General features: G+C 38.0%; 1 protein-coding gene across 2 annotated transcripts in view; it reads right to left on the minus strand.

Moving 5' to 3' along the window:
* The window catches only part of Kcnh5 (potassium voltage-gated channel subfamily H member 5), a 307,625-nt gene that overhangs the window by 71,234 nt on the left and 224,364 nt on the right, over positions 1–12,027 (minus strand). For both annotated transcript variants that reach the window (XM_045154767.1, XM_045154768.1), the window contains one exon: positions 5,220–5,472. In XM_045154767.1, the coding sequence (XP_045010702.1) occupies positions 5,220–5,472 (253 nt within the window). The remainder of the gene's footprint in view (positions 1–5,219; positions 5,473–12,027) is intronic.

Here is a 12,027-nt window from a genome sequence, read left to right on the forward strand (position 1 = left end):
TGGAGCCAAAGGCCATTAGACAAAGTGAACTGGCTGACGCAGAAAGACAAAGTCTGCTATCTGACCGGTAGAACCACTCATTCTCATCACTGGCAAAAACAAAAGCCATTCATAGGGATTAAAGCAAAACCCAATTCCATTTAATAGATTTAAGCGGGTTGTGTCACCATGTCCAGTGACACATCAAGGTACAAGTTAGTGTTTTTCTCAGTACAGAGGATCCCAGATAAAGAACAAGAAAAAAGTATTACAGGGTTAAGAGTCCCCCTTCACCTCCTTTGTTTGCTTTGCTCACACAACAGGAAAATGTTTTCTCAGTCAATTATAGATCTACACCAAAGCTATAACTTTTAAGGCCATACATTTTATTATAACCTAGGCAAAAGACAAACCAAGGGTAGTCATTATCTCAAGGCAACATACAGAGGAAATGGAAATTGCATAAACAAGAGTACAAAGCTATTTTCATAAGTATCCATGATTGAAACAATTATGAAAGCATCCTAGTGGTAAAGTAACATACTGGCTAATTTGACCCACTGAACAAACCTTTACTGAGAATCTATTTAAGGAGTCCTACCACAGATAACAGAATAACACAAGAGAGCGAGGCATCTCAAATACACACTTAAGTGCAGGGGGAAGGCCAACAGAGGAGAGGCATCTAAATCTGGTGTGAGGCAATAAAGGAAAGATTGAAAGAAAGAGAAACGGTCTTCTAAACACAGAAGTGGTGCAGGCAAAAGCAGTTACAAAAAACTTGGTAGACAGGGTGTGGTGGCACACGCCTTTAATCCCAGCACTCGGGAGGCAGAGGTAGGATGATGACCATGAGTTTGAGGCCATGCTGAGACTACAGAGTGAATTCCAGGTCAGCCTGAACTAGAGTGAAACCCTACCTTGAAAAACCAAAAACAGAACAGAACAAAACAAACAAACAAACAAACAAAAATAACTTTGGTAGAACTCAAGACATTTCTAGCAACTCAATATGGCAAAGGTGGTACAAATCAGGCTGGCAATAAGAAAAGAGAAGAGACCGAGGCCTGAGCAGCCATTCAAGGCATCACACTAATTGTAAAGGTGTGGAAAGCCAACGGAGAAATCCTAAAAAGGAGGCAGATAGGGTGTTCTAGGATGATGACCATGGAAACAGCAGCACACAAAATTGGAGGCTGAAGTGGAGGACAGACTGTGGGCAGTCGATGGCTCAAGACAAAAATTTTATGGGTGGTGGTAATGACATTAGACATAAAGTTCGTGAGATGCACCAAACAAGACTTAAATTTTTGAAAATTGCTAGTGGAGAGTATTTGAACTTGAGCTTAAACTACAGGGATTATGAATACTTTCATATTTCAAAGATATCTGCAGAATAAGCAACACTAAACCACATAACACGAACCTTATTGAAAAGATGCTATAAACATTGCTTAAATATTTAAAACTAAATCATTTAAATAAGTGCATTTAAATATATGCAAACGTGTATTTAAAGAAAAATAAGAAAACAACCAGTTTCTGTTCATAAAATTTCCAAGTTAATGAATCTTATCTTCATAATATGCAAGCAAAATCTCCTTGATCATAGTTCAGCATCTAAAAACCCAGATTTATGGACAAAAAGAAAAATTAAAAAGAAAGAATGTCTGGGACTTTGGAAACGTCTTTTTAAGGATTTAAGGTGTGAAGCATTTGGCACCCAGCAGCAAGCATACAGGGAAAAAAAGCAATCTCAACTACGAGCTAAAAATAACATTTTCACAGGTTCTCAGAATAGCAAAATATTCATTTATGTTTCAAATTTGTATTTCTTTCTGGAATAAGATTAAGGCACAAATTTTAATTTTGAGAACCATAATTTGTAAGTTTTATCTCATAATGCACAAATGTTTACAAGGCATAAATTTTAAATAGCCAGCTTTAATTAAATTAGAATCCTGACCCAAGTACTAAAACCTATGTTTGTTATATTACTAAACTCAATTAATTTTTGTCTTTCCTTTCTCATGCCTCCTTCCTCCAAACCTATAAAAAATATTTAACCCCTTTTACCCTTCCAAACTCTACATAAACAATCTCAGTTTTTTGGGAATTTGAAGATAAAATGAAAAGTCTTAAAATAGAGATTGTCTTGGTTTAATAATTCTAACCCTACAATGCCAATAATCAACAAAGACAGAAGAGAAAAGACAAACTGTGAAGAAAACAACAGTTGTTGTATGAGCAGGGTGTATTGTTAGGTGGGAACTGCTACTTTGACATATCCTGAAAGGTACAATATACTTGTCAAGAAACTTAGAAGTAACCTGGCTATTTCAACCACACCAATAGATCTATTCACATTAAGTAATTATAGTGTAGGAACTAAGAAGTGAGAAGACACTAACGAATATAAAATATTATGTATGCATCATGAACTTAATTTGGAATTCTTTGTGTTTCATAAAAAGTGGGAAGGTCAAAGACGGAAGGTGGAGGTGTAAGAATTGAAAGAACTTCAAGTTGGAAAAAGACACAAGCTGCAATTATATTCATATGCCCCATTTAGAAAAAAAAACATCTTGAAGCCATCCTCCAGAGTTAGAAATGAAAGCATTTGTTGACTGCAGTTTTTATCTTTCTACTAATTAGTTATGCTTCAGAACTTACTCATTAAAACTCCTTGGCACTTTGGACACACTAAAGAATTATGTCCCTATCAAGAGACTAGATAGAGGCAAGAATCCAAAAGAATAAGACTGCACCTGTTTTATGGATCCAGAGATTCAGATTAATTTAAAAATGACCTCCCCTCTCTGCCTTTCACTGGCAAATGAATCAGTAACAAAGACAGCAAGACTTCTGAGTAAAGTTACACAAAATCTTACAATAAACTCATGAAGGTATAACAAAGTGGGGAAGGGAGAAGGAAGGGGAGGAAGAGGAAAGAGGGGAACAGGAAGGGGGAAGGCTGATTATAGCTTACTTAACCTAGTGATTTCTGAAATTAATTCAACTTGGAATTATTTCACAATCAAGCTTACAAAAAATAAAAATAAAGAGGCAGAAAAGCAGTAGGAGAAAGGAAGTGAAAGGCATCAAAATGTCAGGTATGATGCTAGAGTTGGAACCTTCTGCCCCTTTCTTGAGACATTGATTCAGCATCTCGAATGTAAACACTCAAATATAGTTGCCGCTTGTTTGAGCTAGCATTTCTGAGAAGACCATATGGGAGGGGAAAGAAGGAAAGTTATCAGAGAGGTGTCCATATAATTTGGTTCATCAAACCAGATATGTAAGGCGTCTGAATCCCCAAATGCGTTGAGAACAACAAACTCAAAGAAATAAAATGTGGCTGATAAATGATGAGAGAAGTCTTGATGCCCAGGGGCCCTGTGTTCATTTTTACTGTGTCACTGAACAAAAACAGTTACCATTTTATTTTTAAACGAAGGGAAAATGCATTTCGTCTGTCTCACTGAACAACGGGTTCCATTTTAGCAGACCCACCCCGCAGGCACTGTACCCGGGGCCTTCTCTAGCCTTCTTTGAGAAAAGGAGTTGTGGAAGAACAGCTGGAATGAAGAAAATGGGACAAAACAAGTGACTGTGAGTCTAGAGCTCAGTGATTTATCCTGTCGGAGCTCACTTTCAAGTCATACACACACACACACACACACACACACACACACACACAACTTAATAACGTTCAGGAGGAGGAAGGGCATCCCTCTGGGTCTTGTGTTTTATATTTCTCTTGATGCAAACGAGAGCAGTCATAGGACAGACATGCTCGCGTTACCATGCCACAGGGGGGTTTTCTGGTGGTGGGTGCAGGTTTTATTCTACCTCTGACTTCTTTAGCTCTAGCTTGCATGAAGCATGCCAGAGTGCAGATTCCTAAGCACTGAATATTTTCTTGCAAAAATACCTCTTAGCATGGCTCCTAGAAGACACTTAACTGTAACTAGGATAGTCTTCACAAACATTTAATGGAAAGTTCACAAAACATTGCCGTCAGTCACTGGCATTTTCTGAACCATTTTCTATCACTCATAAACTTTATAGAAACTGGTTTCCTAGGAAAGATCATTTCTTCTCGGTTCTGAATTCTGTCTCTTTCAAGGAACCATACTTTTTGAAATCAGGTTTTCATCTTTCTGTGTGTGTGTTGGACTTGAAATCAGTTTTCGTTTTTGCTTTTGCAGTTTCTAAAACCCATCACTCAATCTTTTTCCTTATGAGAATGAGTAGTATTCAAGTTACAGTAGGTTGACTTTGGTAGCTAAAAAATCCAATAGTTTAAAGATTGAACTCATTTTTCATGAGACACAAGCAATGGAAAAATGTGATAAAAACAGAGTTGACATCCTGCAATTCTAACTTATTTTACCTGTAAAAAAAAAAAAAAAAGATGATTCTCTGAGCTTCTTATTGCTTCTGTGGATATTTGAGTAACCTACAGATTCATTTAGTAGCCTTATTTACAAAATGTGTATTTTATACTATTCTCAAATCTGTAAGGTATTTTTTAATTTGTCATTTGCATATGGTATCACTGCCCTTTTACTGTTGTTATTGGTACCATTATCTATTAGGACTCTGAATTTTAAAATAAAATTTATTATCAACCAGTTATATGTCCTGGTTTTCTAAAGACAGATGGATGAAACCAGCTTTCTAACCCTAAATTTTATTTCCTTCCTTGTGCTCCCTGATGTAGGCCTCATGCATTCACCTCTAGGACACCACACCTTCATCCTCCTACCTGTTGCACCATGATGAGGCACAAAGGTAAGGATGGGATGATCTCTCTTCAGCCCACACTTAAGCTACTCACTAGCCAGGAAAGTCTCTAGACTCCGCTCGGTCTCATTTGGCTCCTCTCTCAAGGAAAAGGGTTGAACTAGATGGGTCTGTTGGCTCTGAGACCAACGCCCCGGGTCACTAACCTGAAGTGTTCTCCCTCACCCACATGGATGTGCAGAGCCCTGAAGGCTGTGACCAGCTCTAGCCCAAAACAACTGTCATCAAACTCACATGCTCCCCATGACGCTGCGACGGAGACGAATGTTCTTTGCTGAAACAGCGCTACAGGCTTTCACTGACATTCATCATCTCATTAGTGACCCAGTTTCCAAAGTCACCAAACAAAGGAACTTTCTGTTTAGAAACCCGAGAAGCCAAACCGGCTAGAACTGTTACACATTTGTTATTTCATTAGGAAAGTTCAGTACCTAAAATAGCCACCACCTCGTCATCCTGGATGACTTCCAGAGATCCCGACACCACGAAGCACAGGGCGTCCACGCTCTCTCCAGCGTGGTAGATGAGGTCCCCCGGAGCACAGTGGATGGTCTGGAACTCCACCGCCAAGGCGCGCAGACACCCGTCGCTGGCCAGTCGGAAAGCTGGGTGCTCGTTGAACACCTTCCGGTTCAGGTGAACACAGATATCAGCTCGCATGTCCTTAGGACAGATAGAGAGGACCTGACGAAAGTGAGAGATGAATAAATTGAGTGGGCATTTTGGAATTTTTTTTTTTTTTTAAGTTGGGCCAGGTGTGGTGGTGCACACCTTTAATCGCAACAAGCACTGGAGAGGCAGAGGGAGGAGGATCACTGTAAGTTCGAGGCCACCTTGAGTCTACATAGTGAATTCTAGGTCAGCCCTGGCTAGAGTAAAACCCTACCTCCAATAACTAAAACAAAATAAAACAAAAGTTATGTAACATCTATATTTTACCTAAGACCCATGTCTACTATACTTCCATACATTGTACTGGGAACCAGAAAGGCTAAGTTAATAAGAAACAGCCTTGCCCTCAGAAAGCTCAGCATCTAGTGAGATAGGACATTCACAACCACACAATGTATCAGGAAGAGAATGGGGTTGCCCATGGCAAGAATCCTCCTGAATGGTTAGGAAAGTCTCTGGGGAAAAAATGTTAATATCAGAGTCTACAAAAATGAAACATTAAAGGCTGGAGAAATTGCTTAGTGGTTAAGGAACTTGCCTGTGAAGCCTAAGGGCCCAGGTTCAATTCCCCACTACCCACATAAAGCCAGATGCGCAAGGTGAGGCGTGTGCCTAGAGTTCGTTTGTAGTGGCGGGAGGCCCTGACTTGTCTACTTTCTCTGTCTGCCTCTTTCTCTCTGTGTCTCTTTCTCTCTCATATAAATAAATAAATTTTAAAATAAAGCATTACTGCCATTCATCAGTCAACTGATGTTTCAGAATTGTTTCCTAACTACATCAAAATGGAAGCAGATAGACATTAATGCAATTAGAAGGAGATTGCTAGGGAATGACTAAGAAAACAAACAACCAAAGGAGTCCCAGCTCCTCAGCATTCTGACTGACATCAAATCACCCTCTGTATGTCTTCGTTAGTCTAAATGATGTCTCTTTTACAAACAAATGCATGTGCATAAAAAGGGAAAGTTTTTCACCAGCCTTCTGTGAGTCTCAGACAACTGGAAACGTGCATCAGTAGACAGACAACATGTCATTTTGCACAGCCGTTTTGGTTTTTCCAGTCTTTGACTTCCGTGTTATTTAAGGGAAAAAGCAAAATTCAAGATCTGGATGTCCTTTAGGAGGGACAAAGGGAGAAATACGCACAGAACACAAGGTGTGGACAGTTTTTAATGGCTGTAGTTTTCAGATTGGGCATTTAAGTACCCAGGTTACAATGGACCTCTCACCACACAGAATTACAGCATCACAGAGCAAGGTGTGATTACCGAAGTCAGTCCTGCTCACTTCAGAGAACACATCCAAACTTGTTTAAAACCTCCTTCAACACCCTTGGTAAACTGTACTCTGTATTATTCTTTTATAGGATTTAAATATTCAAGGCTGAAGCTAAGTTGATTCCCCTGCCCCCATTAAGTTATACTACACAATATTTCAATACAGAATACTTTTCTTTCTTGTGCTAATTACATTCTAAGTTTTAATTTTTTTTTTCCTAAGGCTTGAAATATCCCTAGACTATTCCTTTAATTCTGTATTCACCATCAATGTGAGTCCATGATCGCTTCACTCTGGAGAAGATGATGCATCAGGCAATACAATTAAATTAAATTATACTTTTAAAAATCACTTCTCTTTACCTTTCCAGTATTGAGCATATCATTTCAGATCACAATAATCTCTGTGGAGTTTTTTCATAATTTCTCAAATTCCCACAGACAGCAGCAATCAACCTCCCCATCTTTCTGAAATATCTCGTTTTTGAGGAAAGGAATACCTTAGAAGAGCTTTAAAAGCAATTTCTACTTTTCCCACACCAGTAATTTTTCCATAAAAACGTAATGTTTTCTTTAACATATTAACCTTTAAGTGAGTTCAGACAACATTAGTCACTCCACAGGTACTTTTCGAGCCTCTATGACAGGTCATACCATTGCATTAAGTCAATGGAAGTAGAGGGTGAATTAAATAGGAATGGACAGCTAATGGAAATGCCATAGAATATGTTCATGAAGAGAGTGACTAGTTTGTTCTTATTTATTAGACATCACCCTTACTGTAGAAAAGCTAGCCATGAGTTGAAGAGACAAACATATGAAGAGGCAATTATAATACAAGAGGAAAGGACTATGATGGGAATGTGGCTTGGTAACTAAGAAGTGCATGTTATCTATTGGTATTTAGGTATAATTTATAGCATGAGACCATAAGGTTGGGCTCAGGACTTCATAAGCCTGGGTTCAGGTCAATATTTCTTACAATATCTATAGTCTAGGGTATCTTCCATAATCTCTGCATACGTCTTCTGTGGAGTGGGGGCAGTGACAGTGTTTTCTTTGTATGTTCATGGGAAGAAGTAAAATGGTCACAGTTTACCCCATTTTGCCTGGCACACAAGCAAAGGCTGAAGAAACGTTAGCTTGTATTATTGCTATTAAGCAATGCATTCCTACAGTTTTTTGATTTAGGTCTTTATGAAAGCAATTTACTTTTTTTGACTTTCCACCCCTATTTAAAGTGTGAGTTGTTTGATAAGTTTCCAAAGAGAATTAAGAAAGTACTTCTTGGGCTGGAGAGATGACTTAGTGGTTAGGGCACTTTGCCTGCAAAGCCTGAGGACCCAAGTCTGACTCTCCAGGTCCCATGTAAGCCAGACACACAAGTGGATGCAAGTGTGCAAGGCTGCACATGGGTACAAGGTAGTGCACGTGTCTGGAGGCCCTGGTGCACCAATTCCCTCCCCCCCCCATCTCTCTCTCTCTCTCTCTTTGTTTATCTGAAAATATTTCAAGAACTGGTTAAGTTTTTTTTCAAGCAAAACGAGAATTAGAGAAAAGCAAAAAAAATAAATATTTAAACTATACACAAACATCAATATTATATCAAATAGCTTAAGTGAACAAAATGCATTACTGGGCTTCTATACATTTACCATATAGGGCTTTTAATGATTTAGATGGATTTTCTCCTTTTCAATCATTTTAGGATTAACATTGCAATCAAAATCCTCCAATATTTATATTTTATTTGTTAGGATATGAAAAGAGTTTTTATCATATTTTAAGTACATCTTTCCTCTTTTGACTCCCTCCATTTATGACACTTATCCATTTAGTATTTTTGTTTATTTTGTTTTGAAACAGGGTTTTGTTATGGACCCTAGACTGAACTTGAACTTACTATATAGCCAAGGTTGTCCTCAAACTCACAGCAGTCCTTCTACTTAAGCCTGCTACTGCTGAGATTACTGGTATATGCCACCATACCTGTCTTTTATTTATTGTTTTTATTGATGGCATGTACTTAGTCCAAACTAAGGGTTAAAGAAGATCAACCAGTCATCCAATGTGTCTGACATGGTGTGTGCTATCAGAATGCAAATGCAGTGTTATTTATCCTAGAACCGAGGCCACTCATGACTTTGTTAGGCAAGGCAAAAATTAGTTTTAAGTGACAGAATAAAATTAACATTCAAGGAGTTTGCCTGCAGTGGCTGAAGACTCTGGCACACCCATTCTCTCTGTTTATCTTTGTATCTCTTCCTCCCGCCCCCCTCTCTCTCTCTTTGCTTGCAAATAAATAAATAAATATTTCTGTTAAAAAATATGGACAACTAAAAAACATTAAGAAGAAAATTAACTTTGCCATCATTGAGATCTTATCTATGTGTATTACCAGTTTCATAAAACTTAAATCCCTAAAGTTTTACTTTCTGCTATTATCCCTCAAAATCACAATGGATTTCTATACCACGAACTACTTATCTTTGATGCAAAATTGAAAAGGTATTAATTGAGATTTAATTATAGGCATTAAGAGAAAGTGGGGGAAGCCAGGTGTGATGGTGCACACCTTTTATCTCAGCACTTGAGAGGGAGAGGTAGGATGATCACCTACCTCTGATGAATTCGAGGCCTCCCTGAGACTACATAGTGAATTCCATGTCAGCCTGAGCTACAGTGAGACCTTACCTTGAAGAAACAAAATGAAAAAAGAAAAAGAGAAAGAAAGAGAAAGAAAGAGAGAGAGAGAGTATGGATGAGATCTCTGACAAACAGTACTACATGCTCAAGAATGGGAACCAATTTCTCATCAAAGAATGGCAATGGGTTTCTCACCAACTTGTAACGTATTGTACTTCCCTAAAAACAGAATTCCAACCATTGCATGGTATTCCACCATGTAGTTATGACACAATTAATTTAACCATTACATTATAACTAGATAGCAGGATTTCCGATTTTTCCCTTTATAAAGCATGTTATAATAAAGCTGGAGTATGAGGTTGGAGGGTTAGAGTACTGTAGAACTCTTTCACCCAGACATGACAAGGCCATTGCACTCATGAACTCACTGCAGCTGTATGAGAGAAGCCAATGACATTCCGCTGCAGGTAGCAGAGGGTCTTGGAGGCCATTCACCCCTCTTGGGAACAAATGGCAGTCAATGGTTACTGGTGGAAGGAGTCATTTTATTGCATGGCATAGTCCCTGGTAAATGATGAGAATAAGCAGTACACTGGAAAGCAATGTAGTGTATATATGCTCAAAGTGTAAAATATATATTGGAAATGTCAAAAAAAAAATTCTCCACCTAAATTTGATCACTAAAGCACAGATTTTAAAAACTTAGTGGGTAAAATATATAAACATCCTCAGGGCTTTTGCCAAATTGCTTCTCAGAAAAGTATATCAAGTTACTCAAAACAGCTGTTACATGTTCTTAATAATCTCATTCCTAAATCTCCCGTATGAATGTGAAAGAGAAAAGGCAATTTCATCGGGAAGAAAACTAGGATTTACCAGTATAATAAGGCAGAAATTTCAAAAGCTTTAGTCTTTGTGGAGTTCTGCTGATGCTCCTAGCTCAGCAATCACAGATTGACCACTACCAGAGCTCGTGTGTAACAGACTTCTACTGCGCACACGGGGACAAGTGTTGGAAGGTGCTGAGTGAAGCAAAGCTTCTTTCCAAAGTCTCATTTCTCCAAGACAAATTGTTTTATTGATTATCTATAAGATCTTCCAACCAGAGTAATCTATAGTGTCAGCTCTTTTTAATAACAATTGATAAGTAAGAAGTGAAAATACAATCCCCTTATTCTTCTTCCTTAGGATACTCAAAGGAAATAAATGCATTAATGGTATCTTGATAGGCATGACATCCTTCATAATCCTCCCCTTGCACACAATTTAGTCATATACTGATAATTACTCTCTTTTTTACTTAATTTTTATTTTATTTGAGAGTGACAGAGAGAAAAAGAGGCAGAGAAAGAGAGAGAATGTGCACTCCAGGGCTTCCAGCCACTGCAAATGAACTCCAGATGCGTGCGCCCCCTTATGCATCTGGCTAACGTGGGTCCTGGAGAACTGAGCCTCGAACCTGGGTCCTTAAGCTTCACAGGCAAGCGCTTAACCACTAAGCCATCTCTCCAGCCCTAAGTACTCTCTTAGTAATTCAAGTAACTTGGTACAAGTTGCAGAAAATCATCAGAAGAAGTCAGGGAAGTGACATTTGCACATAAAACATTCTACAGTGCTTCCTAGAAGTGAGGTGATATAAGACTGAAAGCACGTCTTCACTGGCAATTCACTCTTATTCATTTTATGGTTAAAAAAAAGTTCACTTTTAGGTGTTTTGTGGGGTTTTGTTTTTTAAGTATATCCATGACATCGCATAGAAAAGGGGAAGCCAACATCTGAATGTAACTCTGCCAATCTTTGGAGTGTTCAAGCTGCAAGAAACTAATCCAGCAGGATTATATATATATATATATATATATATATATATATATATATATATATATATATATATACACACACACACACACACACACATACATACATATATATGTTACCTGCCAGTATCTAAAAGTCAAAAACCATATTTAGCAACTGAAGACTGTTATAACCAGTAAAAAGGTATAAATTAAGACATACTGGTTTTGCTTTAGAGATTACCTTCCCAGGACAGAGACCCAGATACCAAAGTAATAAGATTTTTATTTCAAAACACAGGTAACCACTTCTACCAAGCTTTTCAATCTTTACAGTGAACCATGTAAGAAGAAACAAACAGCAGTGGTTATCAGTACTTGCAACTTTTTAAAATTACAAATGTTTGGGGACAATAGCTTTCCAAAATTAGGGCTTTGAGAAGATTTAGTCTCTATTATTTTGCTCCAATCTCATGTGTAGTGTAGTTTTAATAAGTAGAATTTTGTCTAACAGTACTTCTTCTTACATGTGAAAAACATTACAAACTTAGAAAGAGTTGTTTTTTCACGTATTTGGTTAAATACCTAAGAAAATACCAACAACATTTTTCCTACTGGCCACAACTGTTTCAAAGTCACCTATGAGAAGTGCTATTTCCACATTCTTTAAAAGAAAGAGCTGCCCTCATTCACTACCGTAGACATAAATATTATGAATGAGAAAAAGAAGCAGGAAAAACAGAGTTTTTTTTTTTTCTTTTTCATTCTTATTTACTTATTTGAGAGAGGGGGGAGAGAGAAAAAAGAGAGAGAATGGGCACACCAGAGCCTGTAGCTGCTGCAAACAA

The sequence above is a fragment of the Jaculus jaculus genome, chromosome 7 (genome assembly GCF_020740685.1).
Source record: "Jaculus jaculus isolate mJacJac1 chromosome 7, mJacJac1.mat.Y.cur, whole genome shotgun sequence".
In the NCBI taxonomy this organism is placed as follows: domain Eukaryota; kingdom Metazoa; phylum Chordata; class Mammalia; order Rodentia; family Dipodidae; genus Jaculus; species Jaculus jaculus.